Source organism: Meles meles, chromosome 2 (genome assembly GCF_922984935.1).
Source record: "Meles meles chromosome 2, mMelMel3.1 paternal haplotype, whole genome shotgun sequence".
NCBI lineage: Eukaryota > Metazoa > Chordata > Mammalia > Carnivora > Mustelidae > Meles > Meles meles.
The window spans coordinates 194814716-194835225 of record NC_060067.1 but is presented as its reverse complement, the minus strand read 5'-3'; the positions used below and the strand labels follow the sequence as shown (position 1 = coordinate 194835225).

General features: G+C 36.4%; 1 protein-coding gene across 3 annotated transcripts in view; it reads right to left on the bottom strand.

The window, feature by feature from the left end:
- Window positions 1-20510, bottom strand: part of CFAP97 (cilia and flagella associated protein 97) — a 38417-nt gene that overhangs the window by 11613 nt on the left and 6294 nt on the right. For all 3 annotated transcript variants that reach the window (XM_045998413.1, XM_045998416.1, XM_045998414.1), the window contains exons 2-3: window positions 17571-18607; window positions 1893-2161 (exon numbers count right to left, since the gene is read on the bottom strand). In XM_045998413.1, coding sequence (XP_045854369.1) covers window positions 1893-2161; window positions 17571-18591 — 1290 coding nt within the window. In that variant the 5' untranslated portion in view covers window positions 18592-18607. The remainder of the gene's footprint in view (window positions 1-1892; window positions 2162-17570; window positions 18608-20510) is intronic.

Here is a 20510-nt window from a genome sequence, read left to right as displayed (position 1 = left end):
ACTGAAAGCAGGCACAGATACTTAGCTATCAATGTTCACTCCAAAATTACTCAAAATAGCGAAAAGGTGGAAATCACCCAAATGTCCATGTACAGATGAATGGAATGAAGCTCTTAGACTACAACATGAATGAACCATGAAAACACTATGCTTTGTGAAATAAGCCTGACATAAAACAACGAACATTCTATCACTCCATTCATATGAAATCTAGAATAGGGAAATTCATAGAAACAGAAAGCAGATTAGAGGTTACTTGGGGGGAGGGGGAAAAGAGAGTTATTAATAGGTAAAGGGTTTCCATTCAGGTGATGAAAAAAGTTTTGGAAATACTGATGGCACCACTGAACTGACCGCTTCCATCAGTTAAAATAGCAAATTTTACTTTCTGTATGTTTTACTACAACTTAACAAAATTAAATATATCAGAACCCACTGAATTGTACACCTTAATTGGTTATGGTGTGTGTATTATCTCAAAAAGCTGTTAAAAAAAAGTGACCACAAAGCTGGTAACCTGCATATGCTTCTGTTACCTTGAGCAAGTCCCCGTGTCCCACTCAGTGTCTCATTTTCTTCTCCATGACAACAGTCTCTACATTATTTGGTTGCTATGAGGATTAAATGACATAAAATTTGTAGACTAGTATGGACTACGCAATTACTTGTTAAATGAAATCAGCACCAGAGTAAACCCAAATGTTCATGACATAATTTCAAATTTTCAAAAATCATGAATGTATGAATCTTGAATGAATGAATCTTGAAAAACTGCTAGTCACGTGAAGAATGCTATAGTGTAGCTTATTACCCATCAACCTCATTTCAACTTGCTTTGCTGGTCCCTACTCGTTACCACATGTAGGGTAAGCCTCCTGAAGGGTTTAAGACTTTACTGTTTTCTGTAAATACACCTCTCAGCTCCCCAACTCTTAAAATCAGTGATAGCAAAGAAAAAAAAATTTAGTGATGGCAAGAAAACATTTTTACAAGAGTTGGTACAGGTTTAGGAAAGCACATGGTTAAATAGGGCTATACTGGTGATGAAATATAATGAGGATGGATTCGGCAAACTGTTCCAGTCATCTTAATAATAGCTTTCTCAATTATTTTAGCTCTGAATTTGTGTGCTCATTAGGGTCTAATTTTAGTTTAAGACAATACCTGTGGTTAAAATCTTGGCTCAGCCCTTTACTCACACGCTCTGTGTCCCCAGGTTAGTTACCTTGTCCCCTTCGGTCTCAGTGATTCTATCAGTAAAAAGGGCATGAAAACTATACCCACCAGAAGGAATTATTGAAGGATTCAAAAAGCTAGTATTTGGAGACACTTGTAACAATGGCATTTAGTTCAGAGCCCAGTAAACATCAGCAATTATGATGAGTGTAATTTTAGGAAGAAAATCACAAGCTACGAAGAATAGTTTTTAATGGGGAGATTTTCCACAGTCCCCACATACCTTAGAACACCGAAGTGTTAACTTTGGGATTTTTAATAATCAATGTCTTTCACACATTCAAGTAGCAGTCCAGCAAGGATACAATACAGTGAAACAGATATGGCAAGTGACTGAACATGTCACAGAAGATATGCGTATCTGATCCTTGGAATACCATTTCCTATACTAACTACTGACTTAACACACCTAGCCAAGTAAGAGAGCTCTCAGTATTTTCATTTAACGTTCCCTTAAAATACAGCTTGATGATTAAAAAAAAAAAGGGCACATATTGTACCTTCCAACTCATAGCTCATTATGTATTTTATACCATACATATCTATACTTACTTTCACATTATTAAAATGTGGCTGTATCTTGTTTCCTGTTAAGTTGGCCTTACAAATCATTACAATTCATTTTCTTTGAAGACTAAAAATTTTTAGTTACTTACCAAATTTTCTCTTTCAATCCTTTGCTGTTCCCTCTGTCTGTTGAGGGCACTATGGTACAACTTAGGGGGATGAACAATCGATCTTCTAGGAATCGTACTTTTGCTTCCTGATTTTTCAGCCTGTCTTGACAGTTCTTTCAAAAGCCTCTGATTTTCCCTATCAATCTGTCTCACCTCCTCTCTTGTGAAAGAGTAGTTTTTCCTTGGTGCTACAGAAGGCTGATCAAAGTGATGTTTTTGTGGTCCTTTTTTATCTAATTGCAGAAAAGCTAAAGAAGTGAACAAGAAAAGGAAAAATGACTGAAGGAGCACAGCAACATGGTGGTGCGTACTGATGCTTAACTCTTAAAAATGGAAACTATTAATTCATGGAAAGGTATGTATGAAATAGTGTTAATGACATCCAGACTACAACTATGTTGAAAGAAATTCAGAGGCAGCTTAGAATTTTAAGTTTTGTTGGATTCTTTGGGAATAAAAGTTATATGCTGAATGGTGAAAATATTTTAATAAGAAATGTAAATGTTACGAGTCCTATGGCAGGTATAATTTATAGAAAATGCCCTTGTCATGTCCATTTTATGTTTCCTTAAGGCAGCTCAGTAGTTGGGGAGGTTAGAAACCTCTGGTTAAGTACATCAACACACCAATACTTGCACCTTGGACTGTTTTTGTTAATTGGAGGGCATACTTAATAAAATGTTCTCAGCAATGACTGATCGAAACAACAATTAAAAACTGGCAAAAACAAATCCAGAATATGCTGAAACTTTAAAATTAATCTGAAAATACTTTAGGGTTTTAATATTAACATTGAAATAAATACTGCTACAGTAAAAGTCAAACATTTTATTCCTAATTAAACATAAACCAAAATAAATACATTATATAAAAATTAAAAAATAAAATTTTGCACACTGTTGTTAGCAAATGAAATTTTATTAACATGCTTAATTTTTAAATTTCTGTAACAATTTTCAGTAAGTCACAATTACTAAACGTTTCTAAAAGTTTCTAAAAATATTAAGCTTGCTGAATGTTTCAGCCTAACTCTGTACTACAAAGGAGTATAGCATATCAGATTAACTGACTAGAACATTTGTTAACAGTATTTTTTTTAAGAGGAACTATTATTAGTTTGCACTTGAGTACCTTTAATTCTTTTACTTGCTTAACATTTTACACTGTTAAAAGCAGAGGCCTTGAAAAAATTGAACCCCAGTTTTAAAATGTGACTGTGCAGGGGTGCCTGGGTGGCTCAGTGGGTTAAGGCCTCTGCCTTCAGCTCAGGTCATGATCCCAGAGTCCTGGGATCGAGCCCCGCATCGGGTTTTCTGCTCAGCAGGAAGCCTGCTTCCTCCTCCCTCTCTGCCTGCTTCTCTGCCTACTTGTGATCTCCGTCTGTCGAATAAATAAATAAAATCTTAAAAAAAAAAATTAAAAAAAAAATAAAATGTGACTGTGCAGAAAAGTCAAATCATTTGAACAAAGTCAAAAGAACTGGAAGTCTACCTCCCTATGTTTAAGCCAAAGACTATCAAAGATTACAGAAACTTAAAAAACTTAAAAAAAAAAAAGATTAAAAAAATGGCTTTCTGATAGGAAAAATGAGAGAATTACTGGTTGGTAATTTGTTGAAAATCATACTAAGTTAATGGCAAAACCTGAACAACATATTTAGAAAGATCCAGGTGCGCTGTACATAATTCAATCATCTTGCTTCCAAGAAATACACATTTTGTCGAATTTAATAAGGTTCTTGAATTAATTTAGCCACATATGAAAGCCTTTAAAATTAAATTTTAAAGGGAATTAAAAGCTGTTTTCCTAATGGCATTTAAAAAAGTTTTTAGAAGCAAAATAAGGCAATAGCAAAAAAAATTAATAAAGGAAGTTCAATCTAACTCATTAAAAAAAAATAGTACTCTAACTTTCCATGACAGAAGACGTATATATGGAGTACTACTTATATACTGATACCAGATATCACTATTACATTTTTCTAAAGTGGTTATATGCTTTAGTATGAGGCAACCTCAAATACTTGGCCCATTATTTTTTCAATTAAGATCTAAAAAAGTTTTTTAACTTGAATAAACTTTCAGGAATACAAACACTTACATAAATATGTACATATATATTTAAACTCATGTATTTAAGAAATACTCTTTTCCTAATTTTAACAAAACAATTTTGCTCCAACTCTTTATAGTGTTTCAATATCATGCCCATCATCACTAGATCTACTTACTGAGTCAGTCATCTAACACACATCACTCACTAGCGTATCAGCTTTACTTTCATCTAGACTGAGACACAGCATTTAAACAATTTACATTATGCTATCACCAGAAATTTTATTCCATGCTATATTAAGTCCTCACTCATATGTTAGTTCTTAAAAAAAAAAAAAATCCATCATAGACATGTTCATGATCCCTATTAAAAAAAAAAAAACACCACCATCAATGGCTTATTTTTTAAAGTTTTAAAGAAAAAGTCCGAAACTTGGAGTTGGGGGGTCACAATACAAGGAATAATGATCAAATTTACTAGTTTCCTTTGTCTTCTTTATGAACAACTTGTCAGATGTGGAATTCTGTGGCATTCTTCCTATCCCCTTCCTTTGAATCTGGGCAGGCTTGTGACTGTGTGGACCAAAATGATACAGCCCAGATTGTGACTTTCATGGCTAGGGAAGGAGGAGATGCAGTCCCCCACCACCTTCCCACCTTGTTTGCTGGAATACTTGTGCTGGGACCCTAAGCCGCCACTGTCTGATCAGACTGAGGCTGCCACCTTGTGAGGAATCAAACCACATAAAGAGGCTATGCACATGCATTATGATCCTAGTCTTCTGAGTCATCCTGGGTTGCTGCTTTACACGTCTAAGCTTTGGGTTTTGCTCTCAGAGCAACAGTAACTAATACGAAATCTGGTACCAGGAATTAGGGTACTTCTGTAACAAAAACCTAAAATACAAGGTACTAGCTTTGAGACCAGGTGACAGTAGAGCTGGAAGGGTCTGGAGGAGATGGTTGATGTAGAGGATGAAGTGGCAGAATTTTAGCAAAACTGCTGGCTGGGGCGACAAGGAAAATGGGGAAAATACCTGCCGCTGGCGGATCCGGCTAAGCAGAATCCCATGGAGGACGCTGAGAGGACCAATGGTTTACTTTACCCATACTAATGAAAGAGGAGAGGGATAGGCTTAAAAAAAAAAAAAAAGGAACTGATCAATTTTCAGTCAAAACATAGAGAGAATATAAAAGAACCAGGACTTAGGTGGCTCGAAAATGTATCTACTACTCCTTCCTAATCTCTCCTGGCAGAAGACTGTCCAAATACTCAAAGAGCTATGACTGAGGAACCAGGAGTGAGGAGGTGTAGCTGTACTTGGACCAGATTTAGACCCTGGATGTTGAGGTGGGACGTGGCGGGGAGTGGGATCTTTGCAAAGGGGGAATGTGTTCTCATATCTGAAGGAATGCAAACCAACGTGTGGCCATAGGTTGAAGAGGTTTTGAAACTTGTCCATAAACTTGACAGTCCTCCCATTAGGATGGAGGGTATGTGTCCCTCCCTCTTAAATTTGGGAAGGCTTATAACTGTTTAATAGAATATGGAAGAAATGATGCTATGCGACTGGCATGGTCACATTCTGAGGCTAGGTCATAAAAGGTGATGAGGTTTTTGCCTTGTTTCTCTGAACACTGTACTTGGAGCCCTGAGCACCATGTTAAGAAATCCAGCTATACTGAGGCTGAATATAAGAAGAAGCCAGGACACATGGAAAGCTGCATGTGGGCCCTCTTTCAGCTGTCCTGGTCTTTAAGTCTCGAAATCCTAAATACCTGACATGTCAATAAACCAGCACTCAGAGGACTCCAGTCCCCACTGTCAAGTCACCCAGCTTCTGAGTCTCTCCACTTTGATTTTTAGCAATACTAACTGGCATTTCATCACTTTAAAAAAAAATACTGTGTAACAGACAAAATACCCATGTACCATGTTCAGCCCATACATAGGCTGTTAATTTTGGTGTGTATAATATAATTATCAATCAGTCTTCCACAGTGATTATGGCTTTGCCCATCTCATGATCTAGTTCTGATCTACTTTTCATCACAAATTTCAAATCAATGGCTGGCTGTTCAATCATTTTTGTAGATTTGGTCAGCTTATTAATGTAAAACACTTCTTTGTCCCTTCTGTGTTTTTCCCATCTTGAATTCTATTTTGTAAACTATTAGGATTGATACTTCCATTTTCTCCTCTTTATTTTCATTCCTCCTATACTACTTAAAATGTCTTTTTAGTTTGGATTTGATTTAAATTCTTAAAGATGCTCTGATGGTATCTTCTGGTAAGTTAAAACCATCTACTTATACTGTTTGAGCTCTTTCTCCAATCTTCCTTTTTTAAAATGCTTTTTTGTTGTTTTTTCCCTTTTAGGAAGATTAACTATGCTAATTCTTTCTCTAATACACCAGAAATGATCAATTCTAATTCTATCCTCCTAGAAGTTCTTAAATTTCTTGCTCTCGGGACCCTCCAAAGAATGTTTATGTGAGTTATATTTATCAATATTTACCATGTTAGAAATAAAAAAAATACTTTAAAGACATTAGTTTATCTGAAAATAAACCAATGACAGGTTAACATCATTTTTTTTATAAAAAGCGAAAAGAAATTAGCGAGGAGAGGGGCAGAGTTTAACAGTCTTGCACATATTTTAATGCCTGGCTTAAAAGACAACTGGATGCTCATATCCGCTTCTGGGTTCATTGCAGAGTGCTGTCATTGTAGTGTAGCCCCTGGAACACCACTATGCACACGTGACAGGAGAACGTAAAAGGCAAATCATGCCTTAGTTTTATTAGCGAAAAGAGTGTTGTCCTTGCAGCCTCTCTCTAAAATCACTGAGCTCTGTTTCACGTTTATGTTCTTCGTCTGTGAGTCTGGTGCCTCTCTGTGGATTCTAGCTTTTCTCAAAAGTTGATAAACACTTGGTGGTGAGTTGAGGATATCTGACATTTCCTACTCCCTGCTCTGAACTCTGTTTGCTGCAGCCTGTCAATAAAGGGCTAAGACATGCCACCGGGGAGGATGGGGTCGGAGCCCATCTCAGGACAGGCAGCCTCTTCTTTACGGAGTAAAAGAGGGTCCAGACCTTTTCCTCGAGTAAGGTACTTCGCTTCATCCATCCTGCGTTGGTGTCAGGTTAGCAGTAAGCTTAACCATTTTCTTTACTCATCAGGGTTTCCTTAATCACATTTCCACCTCTTATATTACTTTTCCTTTTCAGAATACATCTCTAATGAGGTATCTAATCATTTCATACAAAACTTAGGTGGTAAAATTTGAGGAGGAGCATTTCTAAAATGTGTCTATTTTGCCCTCAAGTTTCTTCCTAAATTGAACTGATTTTACCTATACAAAGACTGAAATGCATCTTCAGATCTAGTCATGTCAATTTATTCACTGTTCTGCAAATATCACACTCATGTCATAACCCAATATATAAACTTTTGCTTGCTCCACTATTTCATTTTTTAAACATTCTCTCTGCCTGCCTAGTCAATGCTTTACAGTTCAAGGCCGAAGACCCAATTCCAACCACACATTTTCAACATAAATATAGCAAAGAGAGGCTTGGGGTGAGGACAGTAAGTCCCCCAAATCAGTCATGTTACTGAGCTAAAAGAAGCTGAAATATTTAGAAATTCCACTAAATTTTCAAGATCTACTTTAAAGTCAACTATCAGATAAATAAAGTCAAATATCTAATACTAGTAGGCTACACTAATCTTCCCTTCTAACAGTTCTCACAGAACCCCAGAACCCTGAATTTAGAATACACCTTAGCAACCTATCAACTGCCTCATTCTACAAATGAAGAAATCAGGGCACAGAATAGTTACTGCTTGTCTATGGTCACATGGATACACTCAGAAGCCAAAAGTCTTCTGATTCCACTTCTAGAATTTTCTTCACCTCACTGTGTAAGTAACCAAGTTCAAAACTGTTTCCTATTCTCTGGCCTGTAATTGGGATACTTGATTTTACATTCCTTGATTAACCTTTGTTTCAGAGGCTTAATATTTTATAGTTCAAATTTACAAACTTGTTAACACGTTATTTTAAACCAATAAATAACATTAACACTGTCAGCTCTATAGGCATCCCTCACCATCTGAACTCTGGCCAAATATTTTAATAACTAAATTTTTTTCTTCTCAAACAATAAAACTATTTCATTGCATCTTTGCATTGAAGCTAGTGACAATGTTTAAATTGAGAGGGTGTAGATTACACTGTGTTCCCACCTCAACTGTTTTCTGATAGGATCACATCTCCTGCTCATAATTGTGGGATGTGCTGTGCATTATCACTCTTGTCTTCTTCAGGTTAGGTGGAAAAGGTTGTGAAGAAATTAGCTCAGCCAAAGAGGTCTCGAACAGCCCACAGAACAGACGTTGAAAGTGATAAAACATATTGAGAAATAAGTGCAGAAAAGGAATAGCTTGGCCATGCACACATCTCCCTCTCTCACCAGGTCCAACAATTTAGTTTTATGAGAAAAACAAAGAAAACTTAGGAAATTATTCTTGGAATTGAAAAATAGTGGGTCAATTGAGTATGAATCAGAACTCTGAAAAACTGAAGTAATACAAAGAAATGCTTTATGCAATAAACTGATAGCTATAATTAGTGTATACTATCTTTTACTGTTATAAAAAACCTTTGTGGACTGCTGTATTAAGGACTCCAGTTACAGATGGACCAAGTGGCAAAATGCCACCTTTGTTCCTGTGCCTTTAAAAGCTCTGAGCAGTACTTAGAATCAGGTCACTCAGATTGGGGCTCCCTACCTTGAATCAATTTTCCTTCCACATTTAGCTTAGTTCCCGTGCTGAACAGTGTTTCAGTGCTTCATTTATATTTGGAGAAACTGTTTAGGGATTTTGGGTGGGAATAATACTTCGGCTTTCCATATCCAACTAAGTTTCAAAAATGAATTAGATAGGAATAGTGAGGGATACATCATTTATTTGCAATGAAACCAAGTAGATTTTTAATGTCTTGAAACTCCACATTAAGGTCCCTGAATCGGCTTTGGTTATCACCTCTGTGTTGACTAGAAATGTGGCTCTTTGGGTTTTCTACTCTAGATTTAATGAACCAGAACCTGTATTAAGAGGCTCTCCAATGGAGGACATGGGGAGATGGAGAGGAGAAGGGAGTTGAGGGAAACTGGACGGCGAGGAGAACCATGAGAGACTATGGACTCTGAAAAACAACCTGAGGGTTTTGAAGGGGCGGAGGATGGGAGGTTCGGGGAACCAGGTGGTGGGTATTAGGTAGGGCACGTATTGCATGGAGCACTGGGTGTGGTGCAAAAACAACGAATACTGTTACGATGAGAAGAAATTAAAAAAAAAAAAAAAAGAGGCTCTCCAAATGACCTGTATGCATGTTTTTTTTGTTTTGTTTTGTTTTGTTTTGTTTCTGGGAGAGAGGGCAAGGGACACAGAAAATCTTAAGCAGGCTCCTTGCTCAGTGCAGAGCCAGATGAGGGGCTCAATCTCCCAACCCTTAGATCCTGACCTGAGCCAAAATTAAGAGTCTGATGCTTAAACCACTGAGCTACCCAGTGCCCCTGTATGCAATGCATATTAAAGCTCGAGAAACTCTGGCCTTGTGGATAAATACAAGGAGTCTGCTTGTCCCTTTTAGCATATATCTCTACTTTCCTCCTTAACTCTTAACAAATCTCCCTGCCTCACTTTTAAAGACACCTACCTACCCCCATGAAGCCCAGTCCCCAAGAGGAGGCTGACCTCCCTCCTCCTGATTCCTACTCCTAACTTCAGGGGGAGTCAAGCCCATAATAATCCTATTCTCTTGCTAATGACTGTCTTACAAATAGGAGCATAACCAATTCTGGGCAATGAGACTTAAGTGAGTCAGTTGAAAGCATTCTGAGAGAGCCAGAGGAAGAGAGTTTCCCTTTCTCTGGACATTCTCATGTCTAAATGTAATACTAAAAATTGCTGCAGACATGTCCTACTAGCCTAAGAATGAAGCAAATATCACAGCTGGGGGAACACAGTGGTAGAACCTAGGTCTCTAAGGACATTTTTGAGCCAGTGAATTGGCCAACTCTCAAACCTGGTCTATCTCTGGAATTCTTGTTAGGTAAAAAACATTGTTTCATTAGGAATTTCTGTTTCCTGCCTCCAAAATCATCCTAAAACAAAGAGATGATCACTGACAGTCCTGAACAAAAAGCTCAGGTATCACAAATTATTTTCCATTAGGTGGCTTTTAAAAATCTGACAATTGTAAAAGTGAGAAGTGTTTTCTTCCTACAAGAACCTTGTTATTGGATGTGTCCCCTCTCTCTCACCCTCTCAGTCCTAAGATAGAGTGGTTCTTGTAATCTGTGGAATCAAGAGGCATCTGAGTGGCTTAGTCAGTTAAGTGGCTCCTTCTGCCTTTGCTCAGGTCATGATCCCAGGGTCCTGGATCAAGCCCTAAGTTGGGTTCCCTGCTTAGTGGGGAGCCTTCTTCTTCTCCCTCTGACCCTCCCCCCACCCCACTTATGCTTTCTCTTTCTCTAGCACATAAATAAAATCTTTAAAAAACACTAGTAATTTGTGGAATCAAAAAGTACTTAAGAAATGGAACAGTGGGCCCTTAAAATGCAAATTATAATTTAGTCAAACAGTATTTAAAAAACAATAAAACCTACAAGTCATATTATACATTTTAACTAATTTTCTTTTTTTATTTTTTTAACTAATTTTCTATAACATTGTTTTCAACATCCATTTATACTGTTTTTAACCTAATTTTATTTTATTTTTTTTGAGATTTTATTTATTTGACAGAGAGAGAGAGAGAGAGAGACAGCGAGAGAGGGAACATAAGTAGGGGGAGTGGGAGAAGCAGGGAGCCTGATGCGGAGCTTGATCCCAGGACCTTGGGATCATGACCTGAGATGAAAAGCAGGCGCTTAATGATTGGGTCACCCAGAGGCCCTCAACTTAATTTTAAAGAAAAATTTTTTTTACAAATTTATTTATTTGAGAGAAAGGGAGAGCACAAGTGGGATGGGGGTAGGAGTAGAGAAAGGAACAAGCAGACTCCATACTGAGGGCTCAATCTCATAACCTTGAGATAGTGACCTGATATCAAGAGTGCCCCAAAGACAGTTTTATGAGATACTTTAGAAGCCAAATGTTAGGCTGCTACTTTTAAAGACATATAAATCACATCTGAAATTAAGAACTCAGCACTAGAAATAACACAGAAGAAAAAAAGCAAATATATTAAGATGCACATTATCAATACAAAGCATCAGTGACCAGTCTACATTATCTCATCAGATAAAATTTTTTTTTAAGATTTTATTTATTTAACAGAGAGACACAGCGAGAGAGGGAACACAAGCAGGGGGAGTGGGAGAGGGAGAAGTAGGCTTCCCACTGAAGCCCGATGTGGGGCTCAATCCCAGGACGCTGGGATCATGACCTGAGCCTAAGGCAGACGCTTAATGACTGAGCCACCCAGGTACCCCTGATCAGATACATTTTAATGATTTAATTTCAAATAGCATCCAATTTTTATACTACATAAATTATTTTTAAAGACAGAAATTCTGTTGGGAGTGTCTGGCTGGCTCAGTTGGTAGAGCATGTGACTCAATCTCAGGGTTGAGTCCACGTTCCACATTGGGTGTAGAGATTACTTAAAAAAAAAAAAAAAGATCTTTAAAAATAAATGAAAATTCTGTCACCTTCAAGGAAAACAACGGACAGTATTTTTTGGTGATAATAAAATCTGAGTGTTTTAGTAAAAATCAGGATTTTTGGCAAACTTGAGTTTGAAAGCTTCCCAAAAGCCTTCTTATGAGATTGGCAGTGATGTTAACAACTATAATTTCTACATAGTGTATTATGAAATACGTCATTTGTAAGCTCAACGAACCAGTATTTTCCAAATAACCTATACATTCTGTTATAAAACTATGAAAGGGTAAAAGACACATTCAAAATGTAAGATCAGTAAGTTATACAATAATACGCTATGAATTAGTCTCAAATTTCACATTGTAACTAACATTTAAGAAACTAATACCTGTGGAATCTTGGTACCAAAGAATATCTAAAATTAACTGAAAGGGCATTAAAACACTCCTCCATTTTCTAAAGATCTGTGTGAGGCCAGTTTTTCTTCATGTACTTCAACCAAAATATCACAACAGATGTATACAGAAGCCAATACAAGAATCCAGCTATCTTCTATTGCCACGCATCAGAGATCAGCAAAAATGACTCATTTTTTTTTGAAAGATAGTTATGTTTCATAAAACATCCTTATTACCATTATTGGTTTATTACCATTATTCTTAGATGAATTAATATTATTTAAATTTCTAATATGATCAATATTTATAGATATAATCCACATTAAAAAAGGCTCTTTGGGGTCCTCAATAATTTTTAAAAGTATAAATGCTTTTGGTCCAAAGGCCAAAAAGTTTGAAAACTGTTGTGGCAGAGCACTGGGGTTGCGCTGGCAATCTGGAAGAGCTGAAGACAGGTAAGTCCTCAACTTGATCAATCATCAACCTCATGAATCATACAACTGATCTTATACACTAGAAAATGGCCATAAAATTTTTTTAAAAAGTGAAAATTTTTACAGTGGATGGCTTGACAAAGACTTAGAGATTTTCCCTAAAAAAGAATATTAATCAAATATATTAACAATTGTAATTTTGACTATGGCACAGATATATCCTGTGTCTTTCAGATGCCAATCTAAGAGGTAATTGTTAAAAAAAATCAAATGTCAGTGAAACATGAAATATGCTTCCTGACCATTGCAGCTGTGCAATAACAGAAGTTTCCCTTTGTTCCTTCACTGACAAATACTGCCTATTTTGTGTCAATAGCTGCTGGATTTAAAGATTCTAGCAATGACTAAGATCCTGCCCTCATGTGGCTTATACCCTAGTAGGAGAAATAAACAAATTACACTAATTCCAGGGTCTTATAAGTATCCTGATGGAAGGAAACCAGGCTTTTGTGACAGAGAGCCATGGGCAGGGATGTGAAGCTACTAAAAATAGAACGTTCAGAAAAAAGTATCTCTGAGGAGGTGAATATATACCATAAAACTTGAAACAGAAGGTGTCTATGCAAAGAAAAAGGGCAAGATTAAGTGGAAATATCCCATAAAAACAAAGTATCTGGGAACAGCAAGGAAGCACTGTGACTGGAGCAAGGTAATAAAAAAAATTTTTTTTAAAGGAGATGCAAGAAATATCCACACGATGTAGAGTAATGGTCTTCATCGACTGTAACAGTCTATTAGACTAACTGCATCAAAATTTCTGTGGCGCCTAGGCATCAGTATTTGTTTTAATATTAGTCTTCCAGGTGACACTAATATACTGCCTGGGATGAGATCCCCAGACATTGACTCTGTTAGGCTACAATAAGGAATTTGGATTTTATTCTTAACATAAGAGTGAGCCCATGGAAGAGTTAAGAACGAAACTAGTAAGACTGATTTTATTTTTAAAAGATCACTCTGGTTGTTAGTGGAAGAAGCAAAGGGGCAAGAACAAAAAAAACTCAATCCTGAAAGTTTGAAGAGATTGAGTGGAAGGGTTGGAGGCTTAACAACTAGATGATAATGGCCAAATTCCAAGAGCCTGATTTTTCAGACACAGTAAACAATCAACAGATACACAATCAGAGCAAAGAGAAAAGAAAACCTATAAAAAGGGGGACAAGTGTAAACTCCTCCAAAACACTTTACCCATCTGACTATGAGAATCATTTGATTACCTAAGGGATTTGTTTATACTCTTACATTACCACCATATGTAAATTATGTACCGAAAGATTTATTTTTTCAACTGCATTTCAAACAGAGAATACAATTTATAATTTAAAAATGTTATCTTCAAGTAACTATTTTACAGTTACATTTACTAAAGATAAAGTTTCAAGCTATTTTTACTTCATCTGGAAAAACTGTTTCTTTCACACTAAAGAATAATAATAATAATGAATTGGTATGTCCAAAAAATAATAAATTGATGGAAGTACAGCAAGAAAAATTTTTACTAATTAAAAAATATCTGTATCTTATAAAAATATACCATGCTCATGGATTAGAAGATTAATATTCTTAAAAAGTCATACTACCCAAAACAATCTACAGATTCAGTGCAATCCCCATCAAAATACCAATGGCATTTTTCACAGAGCTAGAACAGAGCATCCTAAAATTTGTACGGAACCACAGAAGACCCCAAATAGCTAAACCAATATTGAGAAAGAATTAAAAAAACACAGTATTACACTTCTTGATTTCAAACTATACTACAAACTATACTACAAAGCTACAGTAATCAAAATGGTATGGAGTGGCACAAAAACAGACACATGGATCAATGGAACAGAACAGAGAGCCCAGAAATAAGCACACACATATACAGTCAATCTATGACAAAGACAAGATTATACAACGGGGAAAAGACTGTCTCTTCAATAAATGGTGTTAGAAAAACCAGACAGATACATGCAAAAGAATGAAACTGGACCATCTTATACCATATACAAAAATAAACTAAACATGGATTAAAGATTTGAATGTAACAGCTGAAACCATAAACTCCTGGAAGAAAACATAGGTAGTAAGCTCTCTGACATCAGTCTTTGCAATATCTACTACCTACTTAAAAAACAAAACAAAACACTAATTTGAAAAGATATATGGACCCCTACGTTTACTGATTATTTATTATTTACAGTAGTCAAAATAAGGAAGCAACCCAAGTGTTCATACGTAGATGAATGGATAAAGAAAATGTGGTATCTATGTACAATGCACTATTACTCAGCAATAAAAAAGAATGAGATGTTTCATCTGCAACAACATGGGTGGACCCAGAGGGTATAATACTGAGAAATCAGTCAGAGAAAGACAAACACCATATGACTTCACTCATATGTAGAATTTCAGAAACAAAACAAAGAAAAAAAGAGACAAAAAAACCAGACTCTTAAATACAGAGAACAAACTAGTGGTTATAAGAGATGAGGTGGGTAAGTGGTTGGTGAAATAAGGAAAGGAAATTCACAGTACACTTGTCACGACGGGCACTAAGTACTATACAGAATTGTTCAATCATTACACTGTACACCTGAAACTTTAATAGTGTGTATTAATTACACTTTAATTTTTAAGAAAAGGGCAGAGACCTGAATAGACATTTTTCCAAAGATGACAGGATGACTTACAGACGGCAAACAGGTACATAAAAAGATGCTTATTATAACTAATCCTCAGGGAAATGCAAACCAAAACCGCAGTAAGTTGTCACCTCACACCTGTCAGAATGGCTAAAATCAACAATACAAAAACAACAGGAGTTGCTGAGGATGCAGAGAAAAGGGAACCCTCTTACACTGTTGGGAACGTACATGGCGCAGCGGCTACAGAAAACAAAATCGAAGTTCCTCAAAAAATTAAAACCAGAAAGGCCATATGATCCAGCAATCTACTTTTGGGTATCTATTGAAAGAAAATGAAAACACCAATTTGAAGAGATATTCACACCCTATGTTCACTGCAGCATCATTTACCATAGTCAAGATACAGAAGCAACCTAAGTATCCATAGACAAATGAATGGATAAAGATGTGATATATACATACAATGCAATTATTACTCAGCGATAAGAAAGATATCTTGCCATTTGTGGTGCCATGGACCTAGAGGGTATGATGCTAAGTAAAATAAGATGAAGACAAATATACCATTTGTCTTTCACTTGTATGTGGAATCTAAAAACCCAAACAAAAGAACAATACTAAACAAACTCAGATATAGGAAACAAACTTGCTTACCAGAGGAGAGGAAGGGTTAGGGGTTGCAGGGGACAAAAGAGGTGAAGGGAATTAAGAGGTACAAACTTCCAGTTATAAAATAAGTCACAGGGATGTAATATACAGTACAAGGAATATGGTCAATAATATTTTAATAATTTTGTATGGTGACAGATGGTAACTAGACTTATTATGGGCATCATCTCCTAATTTATAGAAGTACTGAATCACTGTGATATATACCTGAAACCAATAGACTACTTCAAAAAATAACACTTCAAAAAATTTGTATCTTAAAGGAACTGATACCTAAATTGTGCTATTTCATCAACTTGGTAATTATTTTTCAAGTACTCCTCTTTAACCTTTAAAGTCTGAATAGTTCCCTACAGTTTATTTTGAAATTTCATTTGCTAGCATTTCTTGCCACTTTCTCTGATATGAAGACAACAGGTCAGGTTATTTTAATTTTAGTACTGCTGCCTTTTTTTTTTTAAAGATTTTATTTATTTATTTATTTGACAGACAGAGATCACAAGCAGGCAGAGAGAGAGAGAGAGAGAGAGAGAGAGAGAGAGAGAAGAGGAAGCAAGCTCCCCGCAGCACAGAGAGCCAGATGCGGGGCTCGATCCCAGGACCCTGGGATCATGACCTGAGCCAAAGGCAGAGGCTTTAACTCCCCAGTACTGCTGCCTTCCTTAAAGAAGAAAGTGAAATATATCTTATGCCCCTATCTCTCAAGTGTGAAAAACATGTCTCCACTTCTCTTATTTCTGTTGTCTATATGGTCCCTCTAGACTTTATGATTTTGTAAGACACTAAACAAAATTAGGGTAGTAGTTACTAGTCTTAATTCATTAGCTTTTCAATATTATAACTAATGACATTCTAGGTATTTTTTTAAATTTTTTTATTTAATTTTTTATAAACATATAATGTATTTTTATCCCCAGGGGTACAGGTTTGTGAATCGCCAGGTTTACACACTTCACAGCACTCACCATAGCACATACCCTCCCCAATGTCCATAACGCCCCTCCCCCTCTCCCAACCCCCCTCCCCCCAGCAACCCTCAGTTTGTTTTGTTAGATTAAGAGTCACTTATGGGGGCGCCTGGGTGGCTCAGTGGGTTGAGCCGCTGCCTTCGGCTCGGGTCGTGATCTCGGAGTCCTGGGATCGAGTCCCATATCGGGATCTCTGCTCGGCGGGGAGCCTGCTTCCCTCTCTCTCTCCCTCTGCCTACTTGTGATCTCTCTCTCGCTGTCAAATAAATAAATAAAATCTTTAAAAAAAAAAAAAAAAAAAAGAGTCACTTATGGTTTGTCTCCTCTCCCTCCCAATCCCATCTTGTTTCATTTATTCTTCTCATTCTAGGTGGTATTTTTTTTTTTTTTTTAAGATTTTGTTTATTTATTTGACAGAGATCACAAGTAGGCAGAGAAGTAGGCAGAGAGGCAGGCAGAGAGAGAGGAGGAAGCAGGCTCCCCGCGGAGCAGAGAGCCCGATGCGGGGCTCGATCCCAGGACCCTGAGATCATGCCTGACCGAAGGCAGCGGCTCAATCCACTAAGCCACCCAGGCGCCCCTCATTCTAGGTATTTTTGAGGTAAAATAGGATATTTGCAAAGTTATTACATCAATTATCCCAAACAATATATCTAACAGAAAAATTAGTACGAATTCACAGTATTTGCTTTTTAAGCTCAATATACAATGAAGTTTACTATTTGTCCAATATTTATAGCTTTTAAAAAGAAAATTACCTTTCAAAAGATGATTGAGGTCCATCGTGTCATGTAAGGCTTTTTGTTTGTATCTGTGGTCTGAACTGGAATCTAACACTGAAGATTTTGAAGTGAGATCAGGCCCATGTTTTTCTTCCCTTTTTTTGGTTGATTTCAAAGATTTTGAATTATTTTTTAAATCCTCAACATTTCCATATACTTCTTGACTCACGTTTTCCTGCCTTTTAACTTTCACTTTTTGATCATTTGAAGCTCCCAGTTCAAAAGACTGAACAGGGCTGATGTCTGGAGTTGACAGAGGAGTGACATCTGTCACAGTATCTTCCGATTCCTCAGGGTAGTCATTGACTTTTGGTTTAGTACTTGAAGGCTGTATTCCTGCTTTCATTCCTGGTTTATATTTCTGTTTTGGTGATGAGTGGGTTCCACCACATAGACGTTTCTTTAATGATGGCGATGAATCAGAAATACAGTTATCGGACCCTGCATCTGAACAATCTGTGCCTGAACTTGAAGATGAGGAAGACAAAGAGGAAGAGGAGGAAGAGGAATTATTTTTGGAATACTTTTTACTTATGTTTTTTTTAAAGTTATTAGATGGTTTAGCTGACTTGGACCTGACATGTTGTTTTTTCCCATCATCACTGCTTTCCTCTCCATCTGTATAATAATCATCTTCACCTTCTTTCATAATTTTAGGAATTCTACTTGGAGTGGGCAAGTGTACTTTATGCCCTGTTGTAGCATCCCACAATTTTTTTGATCTTGGAGTGGTCAATGATAAAGAATTTCTGGTTTGCATATTATCATTTTCTATAGGATGTTCTTCTGGAGGAATTTTCTCCTTTTTTTCATTTTCCTTTTTTTGTATTCCAAATTTCAAGTTTACATTTTCTGTATCTTTATCTATTCTCTCTTTAGGGTCATCATTTTGCTTGCCAAAAACTGTGTTACTTTCACATTTCTTTGCTTCTTCAAAGTCACTGTCAAAGAAGGAATGGTCCACTTCACCTTCTGATACATCTATAAACCGATCCATGGTGGCAAAAATGTATCTGAAAAAGAGGCCAGTGTTACCATCAAAATAAAGAATAATTTCCCAGTACTTTTCACTTTTTATAGTAATTACATATCCCAAACTGAGAAGTTTGATTATAGAGAAATGACAAAAAACACCCCCCCCCCAAAATAGTAACTCAGTAAGTGATAATCAGGCACAAGGGTAATAATAAATCGTACCAGTGATTTGAAACATAAGTTCAGTTCACAAGAGTACTCAAGGCAAGCATATCACAAATATATACCTCAGTAAACACCCATACACCTAGGTGCACCCTAAGGAAAATCTGCCTTCTATAAGTACAATTAGGGTTTAGAATAAGAACGGACGGTGTTAAACCTCCCCCAAATCAGCTAAGCTATCTTGAATTTAGAATTTGACCTCTAATACTACTCTCCACTTAAAAAACAAAAACAAAAACAAACACACACACACACACACCAACAACAACAAAAAAATCCCATCAGTCAAAAAACCATAATGACTTGGAAAGCAGTTGATTCTATTTCTGGAGGTAAAGAAAAGCAAGGGCCTAGAAGATCTTACTGTCATCAGAAGGCACAGTATTCAAATATGCCTGATACTGTGACAATACCACAAAGGCTCTAGTTTAAAGGGGTTTCCACTGTCCAAGTTGGAAAATTTAGTACTGGAAAACAAAACACACAAATACTCTTAAAAATGAAAAAGTACTTTTGTGGAAAGCTATTATATGATACTCAAAATCGTAATGATATTCAAAAGGGCAAATAATATGAAATACATTAAAGGAAAGATATGTATAAATCTCTAATAATATACAGCCAACAATCCAATTGTGCACTCAGTCTATTCAAATTATGATTAATTCTACTACAAAAAAATTACGTAATCTGTATTCTCAATCAACCATGATACTCTGGAGCCTTTTATTGCTTAAGTGATCCTGCAACCTATAAAACAAGTAGGAACATGATTTAAAAATCAACCAAACTCATACTATCAGTACTAATGCAATAGGTTAATAAGACAGATGAGAGGTATGTGTGGTAATACATCTTATCATCATTGGGTAACTTACTCTGCCTTAAAGGTTTTGAAGAATTTAAGAGATTCTGACATAATAAACATAAAAACTTAACTATTCAAAATCAACTTTTAAATGCTTATTTAATAACTTACCAGATTTATTAAAAAGGTCTAAGTGCTTAGTTAGACTTCCTTTATTAGATATATAAGTATCCCTTGTCAGATGTTCAAGGTACTTGAGAAAATCAAATATACTAAAATTATAATTGTGCTGTTCATATAAATTAAATTTGTAAGTCTGCAAGTGGTATAGAATATTCAGGGAAAATCAAGCTAAGTGAAGATTAATCAAAGTACAAGTGAATTTTATTTTATTTATTAACATATAATGTATTATTTGCCCCAGGGGTACAGGTCTGTACAGGCTTACACATTTCACAGCACTCACCATAGCACTAATACTCTAATACTCCCCCCAATGTCCATAACCCAGCCACCCTATCCCTATCCCCTCCAATCTCCAGCAACCCTCAGTTTGTTTCTGTGAGATTAAGAGTCTCTTATGGTTAGTACAAGTGAGTTTTAAAATTCTAACACATTATTAGATTTAAATTGAGATATGTAAGGAGATCTTAAAAGTTTAAAGAAAAATCAGATAACTTATACCTAAACAATAAATACAAGAAATATTATTTCCCATAGCACAGATCAATGCCCTCCTAAGTTAAAGATTTTATTTATTTATTTGACAGAGAGAGATCACAAGTAGGCAGAGAGGCAGGCAGAGAGAGTGAGAGGGAAGCTCTCTGCTCGGCAGGGAGCCCGATGTGGGACTCGATCCCAGGACCCTGAGATCATGACCTGAGCCGAAGGCAGCGGCTTAAACCACT